The following is an 11,288-nucleotide window of genomic DNA, read 5'->3' as shown; positions in this document are numbered from 1 at the left end:
CGCGGGGGTGACAGGCCGGCGGCGGCCGGGGCGGGGCAGGGAGGCCCGGGTGGCCCAGGCCTTCCGCATCTGCCCCTTCCTGTCCTCTCCGCCTAGGGACGGCCGGAGCCCTGGGCGGGAGCCTAGAGCCTGTCCACCCTGCCGAGGCCACTCTGACCGGGGGCACACGCAGGCTGCCGATCCTTCCCGGGTCTTCCCCGTTCCGTGTTCCAGGGTGCGCTGTGCTACGCACCTGCTGGGCCCTCACCTGGAACCTGGCCTCCGCTGGGCTGCCTCTCCCACACACCCGCTCCTGGAGCGGGTCCTCCCTCCCCAGACAGTCCTGACTCAGTCTGCGGGTCCCCCAGCAGGGTCCGCAGGGCACCTGCTGACATTGTGCCTGAGGCTGGCTCATCCTTCACCCCCAGGCCCTGCCCAGCGGGTATCTGGGAGCTGAGGCCCAGTCCTCCTGGCCAGTTCCTCTGCTGATGCAGACATCTGGGACTTTGGGAGTGGGGATCAGGTTGCTGTGGTGTCCACTGATAGGGCACTGCATAGGTTCTGCCTCATCTACCCGTCCTCTGGTCACAGGGCCCTGGTGGAACTTCATGGTTGGGCCCTTGGGACAGGTAGGCAGTGCCTGGGGTCTCTACTTGGTCCCAGGCTCTGAGTGCGAGGTTAGTGTCCCTGCTGGGGATCTTCTCCACGTTGGCCTCTTGTGAGAACCACCTGGGCTGCTTGTGAGACCGCAGCTGCTAGGCTTCCCTCTGGACCCCAACCTCCAGGCCTATGCATGGTTGACAGCATGCACTGCTGGGGCCTGCCAAGGACGAGAGCCACCGTTCTCTCAGCGTCCTGGACTGGGGGACAGCACTCTGACCCTGACCTCGCCAGTGTTCGAGGCCACGGGGTCCAGGGAGAAATGGGTGGTAGGTGCCTTGATCAGACTCTGGCTTTGCTGAGCCACCTGCAATGACCCATTGCCTCCTTTCCTGTGTCCCTTCTTGGAGTTTGGTGCTTGGGTGGGGGCAGGTGTGGTGCATGCTTCCCTTGGGCACAAGCAAGGTGTGGGAGGTGAGATGGGGCTAGAAAGACGCTGAGGCAAGAGTGTGATGTGGGCCCTGTGCTGGTGGCCCAGGGGACGCCTCATGCAGGTCAGAGGCCCTGCGCAGAGCTCGCTGTGTCCATTCTGTCATCTCCTCTCCGGGGAGGGCTTGGGGTGAGCAAGCCATTGCTGACCATAGTGAAGGGATGGCTCAAACTGTGCGTGACTGACTGAGAGCCCCTTGGCCTCCATGCAGTGGGTGGGAGGTGGGTGAACGGACAGCTAGGCCTGAGTGGGGGATGAAAAGACTAGGAGAAGGACCACCACGGGCTGGAGAGCAGATTATTCAGGTTGCTGGGGGTGGGAGGTGTTTGTGCAGGGACTGCTCTAGGGCTTCCTCCAGTCCTGCCTGGGATGGGAAAGGAAGGGCCATGGTTGTTTTCATTCATTCAGAAGATATTTGTTGAGCTTCTGCTAGGACAGAGTAGATGCAACAGGGAGGCTGTTGCAACAGAGAGTAGATGCAATGCTGGCTGCCTCGAGAGCTGACATGGCAGAAGCCCAGGAAGGAGCAGTTTTCTGGGGCCAGGTCTGGCCCAGCCCAGGGGTCAGGCTGTGCCGCCCTGTGCTCTGCTCTCACTGAGGTGGGTGAGAGGGAGGGCTGTGCAGATGAAGGCTCACTAGCTCTCATCAAGGGCCAGATGCAGCTCTCCCCAATTCCCATGGCCCGGCTCCATTAATCCTTGCAGCACCCTGGGAGGGGTATTGTCACCTCTCCCCCTGGGTGATGGAGATGCAAAGGATTACTCAAAGCCCATTTCTTCTGAGCGGTGAGAAGCCCTGAAGGGGTTAATTTTCCAGGAACCCTCAAGAGAGAGGCATTCCTCCTTGGAAAAATAACACTGGACTGGGGTCTTCTCCCCATATTTATTTTCCAGGGCAGAGAGTTACAGAAAAGGAACATAGGTGGTTACAAAAAGAACAATAAGATAATTGTCATGGCAACACTCATTAATTTGTAAAAAGTTAAGAGATCCACCAGCAAAACCTTGTTCTTAGCAAACATTTTCTTTTCCTACAGCAATTTCTTCAGTATATTTACATAACAATCAAGCAACTTTCTCAACATATGAATCAGTAGGTTAACCTGCATCAAGGACATCTGTCCTTTGAGCCAGCAATTTTGCTGTGTTACAATTCTTTATCTATAACAGAGACTTTAGCCTGGGGAAAGTTTCCTGTCTTTTGCAAGCTTAACATTCCTATGTGTAATTTTTTAAAAGTTAGGCTCTATCTGAAACTACAGGGCTTTGGAAGCTAGGCCCTGTGAAATACATCTGCTTTGTTAATGTTAGTACACTCCACAGGGTACTATTATTGTTTCAAGACACAGATTTGGAAACAGGACAGAAGGGAGAGTGGTTCACAGGCCGCAGTTTTAGTGGAAGGGTGTGGCAAGGGCTGGGCTGCCACAGGTTTGTGGGAGCCGGTAGGGGGTGGTCCAGGTGGGAGAACTTTGGGATCAGGATGAGGAGTGAGTGAAGGTCTTTGTGGTCAGAGTGCAGGTGGCATGAGGGAGGGGCTGCTGGACAGGTGGGAGCTAGATCAAGAGGAAAGGCCCAGAAGTCATTCTGGAACACAATCTGCATCAGGATTATCCTCAGAGAACCAGAGCAGCCCCGAATTTACTAGCTGACAGCCATCAGGCATCTGATGAACGTTAGGAAACACTTTAAACTGCAAGAGCACAGCCAGTTGTGCATTGTTATGCAGCCTGATGCTTGGTGCTGTGCAGCAGAGGCCTAGCGAGACACACCTGCCCCATCCTGTGGCATGCCATATGCTGGTGTGAGCAACGTGCTTATCACCGGGAGCAGGTACCCCCTACATGCTGCAGGAGAGATGGGGCCGAAAAGTGGCTCAAACATTCAAGTCTGGAGGGTGGAGGAAGTTGGGGCCTCTGGCAGGTGACTGGCACTGAGCTGCCCTGTCCTGCAGCCTGGCTTCCCTCAGCCTGCTGCCATTGCAGGCAGTCGCAAGTGGGGAAAGGAAGGGGATGCGTGTGCCTCACCAGTGTGCCCCCTGGACTCCTTTCACTTTTGCCTGTGCAGAACTGTATCCTGTGATCCTGCCTGATCCCATGATTTAAAAAGGCAAAATCACATCCCCTGTCATTGGCCTTGACCAATGCAAACTGGCTACCTGAGAATTCACCCCGCCTGACCTGGAACAGTTGCAGAGAGGCAGAGGAGCAGCTTCAGATGCTGGCAAGGAAGTGGCAAGCATGCTGTAGGGCAGTCCTGCACCCCCCTCATCCCTACTGGGGAGAGAGACTGGAGGCTTCGACAGTGCAGGTGCCTGGCTGTGTGTGCAAAAGCCCCTCTGGGATGGCTTGGGTCAGATGGATATGGTTTGCTTTTCCGGAGTCGGTGTTCCCACGCTTATTCACCTGAATCCTGGAGTCGGGGCGGGTCGGTGGTCGATTGTTGTGGCTGCACCTGGCCCATTTGCTGTCACGAGCAGTGGTATGTGAGATGCTAAGGAGGACAGCTGGCCTGGCTGGTGTGAGCAGTTGCAGTCATGGTAGATCTGCCCTGTTCTGCAGGGCTCCGCATCAGCCTACAGTAAGATCAGCTTAAGGGAGTTTCTGTTTTTATTTTTTGTCCTTTTTGAGACCGGCAGCACTNCAGCGCTCACTGGCTGAGCGCGGTGTGGCCGGTCTCAAAAAGGACAAAAAAAAAAAATTTAATATTTGCCAGCTCACAGCGCTCACTGGCTGAGCACGGTGTGGCCGGTCTCAAAAAGGACAAAAAAAAAAAATTTAATATTTGCCAGTCTGATGGATTAAAGTGGTAAATCATCTGCATTTTCCCTGATTTCTAGTGAGGTTAGACTTTTGTTCTGCCACCACGTAAAAGTCACCCCAACTAACAAACCACTCTTAAACTGAAAATTTAAAATAACCTTTTAAAAAAATATCTCATAATGTTGTGGGTTAGAAATTAAGCTGTGGGGGGCAGGGCAAATCTTCAACTCTGTGCCACCGGCTAGGGTCACTTGACAGCACTCAGCTGTCACTCAGGCCAGTCTTGGGACCCCTGTACCCCTTCTGGTATCCTCCGTGGGTGCCAGCATTCACAGGCCCTCTCCATGGGGAGCATCTACAGTTCCTGGGTATCTTCTCATTAGTTTACAGTCATGTCCTCCTCTGTGCCTGCTGAGTTTCTTTTGGGCTGTTTGTTGGTCTGTAGGAGTTCCTTTGGTGTTCCAGATTTCCAGAGCAGGAAGAGTTCAAGGCCTGCCCCTGGGAGGGTATGGCTGAAGGGGCGTGGATTCAAAATCAGGGATGAGGTTGGGGTGGTGAGGCATCACTGTCAGCAGGAAGCAAGGACCGCCTTCAGGGATGGAGGACAGCATCCTGGCAGCAGTCAAGGAGAGAGGAGGATTTGTGGAGCCACTTGGGGCTGAGGATGGGCTAAGGGCTTGTGGGAGGAAGCCTGGGCCACAAGGTGGATCCTGCCTGGGGATCCTGCAGGCGAGGCAGGCGCGGCTGACTCCTGGGCACTTGGGACTCCAGGGCTCTTCCTGCTGGGCTGTTCAGTCAGAAGCGTGTCAGAGCCAGGCTGCCTTTTCCTCATGCTGGGAGAAGGGTGCGGGGGCAGGAGTCTGGTCTTGACTCAGCTCTGTGGGGAGAGACGGGGTGGAGCTGCAGGTGACCTGTCACTGCTCAAACACACACCCCTGCTTCAGCTTCCTGCTGTGGAGTGGTTCTGTGGGGTCTGTCCTTCCTTGTGAGCAGCTTTGGATGGACCTGGTTGTTCAGCTATGGCCTTCTGACCATCGCAGACTCTCTTGTTTTTTTGTCTTTTTTGGGTGGCTGGCCAGTATGGGGACCCGAACCCTTGACCTTGGTGTTACAACAGCACACTAACCAACTGAGCTAACTGGCCAACCCCAGGCCATAGTAGACTCTGGACACACATCTGTTAGACTGAGGAATTTGAGTTCCTGACCAGAAGCTGGTGACAACCTCTGCCAAGAGTAGTTCCTGGTCTGGACACTCCCACTGGGGAGGGGGAGAGGACCATCCACCCCACGATGCAGAATATCAGCCCTCCTGGGCAATACTGGCCCAGGAAGTCAAGGGCCCCATCCTCCAGTGTGCCAGCATGTTAAGCATCTGCTCAGGCGGGTCTGAGCACATTCCTGCAGCCTGAGGTTGGCAGCTTCCTGGAGTATGAAGGGTGTCTCCCTGTCTAACTGATTTGTCTGAAGATGGGTCATCAGGGGGGTTACAAGCATCCTAGGGAGCTGATCTTTCACAGGTTTGGCTGGGATCCAAGGTGACAAATTTGGGGGTCACCCAGGAGTCATTTGGGTGAGCATTAGGGCCCTCCTGCTCTGGATTGCAGGACAGATGTAACCTCATTAGCCCGGCTCCATGGGAGCACTCCGAGATGGGGCGTGTCCTCTGCAGGGTGGCAGGCTGCTGCTTGGCCTGGGGTGTTACCAGCCCCGTCTGAATTCCTGTGCTGGGGGTAGGCAGGGGTTTGGGCTTTCGGCTGGCTGGGGCTCACACCGCCCTCCCCTTTGCAGCCATCCGGGTGACCTGCACGGGTTCCTGTGGGGTTTCCAGCAAGGCCAACGATGCAGCCTGGGTGGTGGAGGAGGGTTACTTCAACAGCTCCCTGTCGCTGGCCGACAAGGGTGAGTCTGGGAGCCGGGCCACACCCCTCCCCAGATCTGCTTGTTGGATCCCCTGTCCCAGGCTGTGGGCCCTGCTGTAGCTGTTTCACCCTGCCCCTCATCCACAAACCACTCTCCTGCCCAAGCCAAGCTCATCCCAGTCCTTTGTCCAGGCTGTGGCCTTGTGCTGCTGGAGACAGGCAGGGACACCCAGCAGCCAGGTGCAGCGAGAGCTGGTTGGCTGTGGTGTCTACTGCTGCTCTGGTCCTGTGGCCACCATGGGCCTCCTGAGCCACTCCCCACCACCTACCTCCTGTCTCTGCAGGGAGCCTGCCTGCTGGAGAGCACAGCTTCCCCTTCCAGTTCCTGCTTCCTGGTGAGAGCCCAGCCTGTCTTGGTAGGGTGGGCCGTGCAAGGCAGGAGGCAGCCGGTGCCAGTAGTCCTTGCTCTCTCCCCCCAGCAACAGCACCCACATCCTTCGAGGGTCCTTTTGGGAAGATTCTGCACCAGGTGAGGGCCACCATCGACACGCCACGTTTCTCCAAGGATCACAAATGCAGCTGTGTGTTCTACATCTTGAGTCCCCTGAACCTGAATAGCATCCCGGACATCGAGGTGAGGATGGAGCAGTGGCCTCTGTGATGGCCCCACCCCTGTGAGGGTTGGGGGAGCTGGGCAGGCACAGCTTCACCCCAACACCTGTCCCCAGCTGGAAGCAGCAGCCTCTCTGTCCTGAGCTGACTGTACTGGTGTCCAGGGGCAGGGTGTGGCAGGGCTGAGTGGTCCAGCCTGCCAACACCTGCTATACCCCTCCCTATCCTTCCCCACAAGCAACCCAACGTTGCCTCTGCCACCAAGAAGTTCTCCTACAAGCTGGTGAAGACGGGCAGTGTGGTCCTCACAGCCAGCACTGATCTCCGTGGCTACGTGGTAGGGCAGGTGCTGAGGCTGCAGGCCGACATCGAGAACCAGTCGGGCAAGGACACCAGCCCTGTGGTAGCCAGTCTGCTGCAGGTCAGAGCCCTGCTCTGGCTGCCCAGCCTGTCCCCATGGGATGGGTACAGGGTGGGTTGCTGGTCTGCCCAGTCTCAGAGGCTGGTCTTTCCCCAGAAAGTGTCCTACAAGGCCAAGCGCTGGATCTATGACGTGCGGACCATTGCGGAGGTGGAGGGTGTGGGCGTCAAGGCCTGGAGGCGGGCGCGGTGGCAAGAGCAGATCCTGGTGCCGGCCTTGCCCCAGTCAGCCCTGCCGGGCTGTAGCCTCATTCACATCGACTACTATCTGCAGGTTCAGCACTGCTGGTGGCTGGGTGGGCTGAGGCCCGGTGGCCTCGGCCCTGGCCCCTCACCTACCCCCTGGTCCTCCCCAGGTCTCCCTGAAGACACCTGAAGCCACCGTGACCCTTCCGGTCTTCATTGGCAATATTGCTGTGAACCATGTCCCTCTGAGCCCCCAGCCAGGCCTGGGGCCACTTTCTGGGGCCCCATCCCTGGTGGTGCCCTCTGCGCCACCCCAGGAAGAGGCTGAGGCTATAGGTGGTGGCCCCCACTTCTCGGACCCGGTCTTCCTGTCCACCAAGAGTCACTCACAGCAGCAGCCACTGCCTGCTGCCTTGGGTTCTGTACCTGGGGCCCCTGAACCCCGTCCTCAGGATGGGAGCCCTGCCCCCCACCCTTTGCCTCCCCCCTTGTGCATCTCCATAGGTGCTACTGTCCCCTACTTTGCAGAGGGATCCGGAGGGCCGGTGCCCACCACCAGCACCTTGATCCTCCCCCCTGAGTACAGCTCGTGGGGCTACCCCTATGGTGAGTGAAGGAACCAGGGCCTTGTGGGGAGGGGATGCCATGAGTCCCATGCAGACCCTGCTCTCTTCCCACAGAAGCTCCGCCGTCCTATGAGCAGAGCTGCAGCAGTGCTGACCCCAGCCTGACGCCTGGGAGCTGACCCTCGGGAGCTGCCCCCTGTGCTGCCTTCTTCCGGCAGGCCTAGCCTCTGCCCTGGGACCGGGATGCCCAGGGCCTCGTGCCTTTGCTCCCGGCCTGGCCCGGCCCACTCAGGACCTTCAGCTGCCCAGGTTGCCCCTCAAGGACCCGCCTCTGCCAGCTTCCCTGGAGTTAGCCCTTTTCTCCCCTGGGGCTGGGAGGGATCTGGGACCTGGAGAGGCTACTTGTGTAAATAAAGTGCTGTATTTGTAGAGCTGGGCAGAGGCTGGCCTCTTGGGCACCCTCCAGCCTCTGCCCCATCCCTGTGGGGTGGGGAGACAGGCAGGGGACCCTGGGGTGTGGGGAGCCGGCCCAGCCTGGGTGGAGCTGCGTGTTGGTTCCCTTTAACCTAAGATGGGCTGGCGCTCAGCATCTTGGGTCAGCTTAAAGATGGGCCCATGGAGCTGGGCTTGCATATCCAGAGGCTTGGTGTTACTTTAAAGTGTATCTGTGATGTGGGGCGACAACTACTACTGTTTCACTTTTTTTTGTCTTTTTTCGTGACCGGTAAGGGGATCGCAACCCTTGGTGTGGTGTCGCCCACACCGCGCTCAGCCAGTGAGTGCACCGGCCAGTCCTATATAGGATCTGAACCCGCGGCGGGAGCGTCACTGAGCTCCCAGCGCCACCCTCTCCCGAGTGCACCACGGGGCCGGCCCTGTTTCACTTTTTTAATGCACATTTTTGGCTTGCCTGTCCAGCACTCCTGGTTCCAGTGGCACAGTTTGGATCTTCAGCACCTGTGGGGGTGGTGGGGAGAGGGCTTCCCTACATCCCTCCTCCAGGAGAGTTCCCGTACGCTTGGGCCTCAGGTTCCTGCTGGTGCCACTGCCAAGTCTGGCTCTGAGGGATGCTGCTTCTCTCCTCCTGCCCAAGTGTGAACATACAAGCCTGCTCCCACCGTCTTCTACATATCAAAGGACTGTCATCTAGGCCCCAAGAGCAAAATAAAAAAGCAGGGTTCTTAAGAATGTTTCCCAAAGGGGCCCTTGCATATATTCTAGTCCCTAGGGATGGACATCTAAATGCCTGGCCAGCGATCTTGGAGCACAGTGTTAAGAGAGACTCTGGGTTCAAATTCCAGCTCTGCCAGAAGGTGACGGGGTGGTCACGGCTAGGTGTATCATTTACCCTATCTATAGAACAGGCTCATGGGGTATTAGGGGATAGGTTGAGTGCTCCCCCCCACGATAGCATGGCAGTTTTTCTTGTGCAGTCCAAAGGTGGTAGATCCAGGACTGGTGGCTCAGCTGTCATTCTCAAGTGGAGCTTCCACCTGAGTCGGGGGTGGCTGTTATTTCCCAGCCTCCTGGGCCTGCACCTCTGCCTTTTTGAGGGACAGAATGGAAAGTGAAGTGGATTGTATCTTTTTTTTTGGCGGATGGCTGGTATGGGGCTTGCAACCCTTGACCTTGTTATAACACTGTGCTCTAACCAAGTGAGCTAACTGGCCAGCCCCAGGTTGTATCACTTCTGCACACATGCCGCTGGCCACCCCTGCTGTTGGAAATGTGGTCTTTAGCCAGGCAGTCATGTACCCAGGTAAAATTTTACCATTTGTAGGACAAGGGGACCATGAACATTGGAGAAAAGCAGGAAGTATGCACAGGTAGGATAATCTGTAAAACGCCACTAGAAGCAGTACAGCCTCATGGTTGAAAGGAAAGCCTGCCTGGGTTTGAATCCCATCTCTGCTTCTCCCCAGTTGCATGACCTTGAAGACACTCAGTTCCCTTGCTTCAGTTCACTTATAAAATGTGGATAAAGGGCCGGCCCGGTGGCGCACTGGAGAGTGTGCCGCTTGGGAGCACGGCGGCGCTCCCGCCAAGGGTTCGGATCCCATGTGGAGACCGTTTCCCGCTCACTGGCTGAGTGTGGTGCGGGTGCGACACCGAGGGTTGCAATCCCGTTACCGGTCAGTAAAAAAGACAAAAAGGAAAAAAAAATGTGGATAAGCACAGTGCCTACCTCTTAGCAGTGTGAAGTTTACAGTGTTAACACGTGACCTGCTGAGAGCACCTGATGTGATAAGTGATCAGTGCCCATATAAGGTTAGGGTGGCTCTGGCTGATGGCTAAATGGGAGTAAAATGGCCACCTGTAGTCTACTTCTGACACATTCATGCCTAGGAAAGGATTTTTCTTCATATATATATATATATTTTTTAAAAATGACCGGTAAGGGGATCTTAACCCTTGACTTGGTGTTGTCAGCACCACATTCTCCGAAGTGAGCGAACCGGCCATCCCTATATGGGATGCGAACCCATGGCCTTGGTATTATCAGCACCGCACTCTACGTGAGCCACAGGCCAGCCCCTTTCTTCATATTCTAACTCCATTTGTTCACTCAACAGATCTTATTTTCTGTATGCCAGGTATTGTTTTAGGCACTAGGGCACACAAAACAATGGACTGAACATTCCCGTGGGAAGACAGGCAATATGCCAAATATAGGTGTAAGAGAGTCAGACGATATTCAGTGCTATGGAGCAAAATAAAGCAAGGAAGATGGGTAAGGACCTGGGGGGAGGAGGCAGGATGATTAACTAAGGAAGAGAGGGAAGGCTTCCCTGAAGAGGTGATGTTTAAGACCTAAGGGCGGTAAAGAAGGAGCCATCCAGATACCTGATTTAAACGGTTTCAGGGAAGGCACAGACAAGGCCCCAAGGCAGGAGCGGAGATAAGAGGTGGGTGTGGGGAGAGGTGGGCCAGGTTGAGCCAAGCAGGCCAGAGGACTACCGTCCTGCTTTTGTGCCTCCGGGGAGGGCCTGTCATCGCTGACTTAGGCTTTGACAGAGCAGTTTAGCTGTCCTAAAGAAGCCTGGACACTTAAGCTTGTCCATTTCTTCCTCTGTACCTGGGTGCGTCGTCAATGCCAGACTTAGTGAAATAGTCTTCCCGGAGTCCGTCTCCCCGAGACTGAGCCCTCATGAGGAGGAGCCCAGATTAGCCTTCAGGACGCAGGGCCGCCTCCGTTCTTGTCAGTGAGGAATCCACCCGTAGGTTCCAGGAGCCGCTGGAGAACCTCAACGTCAGCAGTCTGTGCTGCTTCTCTCAAGTCCCGGGGATGCGAGCAACAGGCCTGCGGCGGGAGAAGGTAGCCCGAGACAGTTCATCTGGTGCTGGGGACGCTGTCCAGCGAAGGCTGCTCGGTCTGCGGAAAAGGCCTTGGTCGGCAGGCAAGTGCCTGCCCAGGAGCCTGGGAAGCCAGGTACGGCCCGCACCCTGGACGGGGCCCCCCAGTCAGGGCGACCCTCCCAGCTGGAACCCCGCCCCCAGCCGGACGCATCCTCACAGCCGGACGCACCCTCACAGCCGGGTGCCATTCTACCCTAGGGCACTACGCTAACCGGGGCATCCCCCGGAACTCATCCCAGCGTGCCCGCCTTCCGCGAAGGCCGACGAAATCAAAGTGCGCCCGGGGTCAGGGGTCAGGGGTCGGAGCCTCGGGTCCTCCTCCACCCCCGGCCAGCCAAGCAGACTCCTATTTAGCATGGGAGGACACGTGTTCAAAATGGGAAACGCACTCTCCGGCCCCTGCGAGGCGAAAGAGGGCGGTTGCCACGGGGCTTTCCGCTTCCGGCCGCCGCAGGC

The 11,288-nt window shown here is 56.8% G+C and overlaps 2 protein-coding genes across 2 annotated transcripts in view; both read left to right on the top strand.

The window, feature by feature from the left end:
• Positions 1–617: 617 nt before the first annotated feature.
• ARRDC1 (arrestin domain containing 1) lies at positions 618–7,911 on the top strand. Its single transcript, XM_008576614.1, has 8 exons — positions 618–908; positions 5,621–5,731; positions 6,036–6,086; positions 6,171–6,325; positions 6,542–6,724; positions 6,821–6,997; positions 7,080–7,515; positions 7,590–7,911. The coding sequence occupies exons 1-8, from the start codon at positions 773–775 to the stop codon at positions 7,652–7,654; spliced, it is 1,314 nt and encodes a 437-aa protein (XP_008574836.1). The 5' UTR covers positions 618–772; the 3' UTR covers positions 7,655–7,911.
• A 1,063-nt stretch (positions 7,912–8,974) lies between these two features.
• The window catches only part of EHMT1 (euchromatic histone-lysine N-methyltransferase 1), a 204,400-nt gene continuing 202,086 nt past the window's right edge, over positions 8,975–11,288 (top strand). The window contains exons 1-2 of the mRNA XM_008576613.1: positions 8,975–9,301; positions 10,698–10,905. Of these exons, the coding sequence (XP_008574835.1) occupies positions 9,174–9,301; positions 10,698–10,905 (336 nt within the window). The 5' untranslated portion in view covers positions 8,975–9,173. The remainder of the gene's footprint in view (positions 9,302–10,697; positions 10,906–11,288) is intronic.

The sequence above is a fragment of the Galeopterus variegatus genome, unplaced genomic scaffold, assembly GCF_000696425.1.
Source record: "Galeopterus variegatus unplaced genomic scaffold, G_variegatus-3.0.2 Scaffold1373, whole genome shotgun sequence".
Lineage (NCBI taxonomy): Eukaryota > Metazoa > Chordata > Mammalia > Dermoptera > Cynocephalidae > Galeopterus > Galeopterus variegatus.
The sequence above is the reverse complement of the archived record's forward strand: the minus strand, read 5'-3'. Positions and strand labels throughout refer to the sequence as shown.

Bases quoted from the DNA above. Each gene is read 5' to 3' on its own strand.
- ARRDC1 (XM_008576614.1), top strand. From the start codon at position 773: ATGGTTGACAGCATGCACTGCTGGGGCCTGCCAAGGACGAGAGCCACC. The intron at 5,732-6,035 runs GTGAGTCTGGGA...CTGTCTCTGCAG, and splicing joins CCTGTCGCTGGCCGACAAGG to GGAGCCTGCCTGCTGGAGAG. The intron at 6,087-6,170 runs GTGAGAGCCCAG...CTCTCCCCCCAG, and splicing joins CTTCCAGTTCCTGCTTCCTG to CAACAGCACCCACATCCTTC.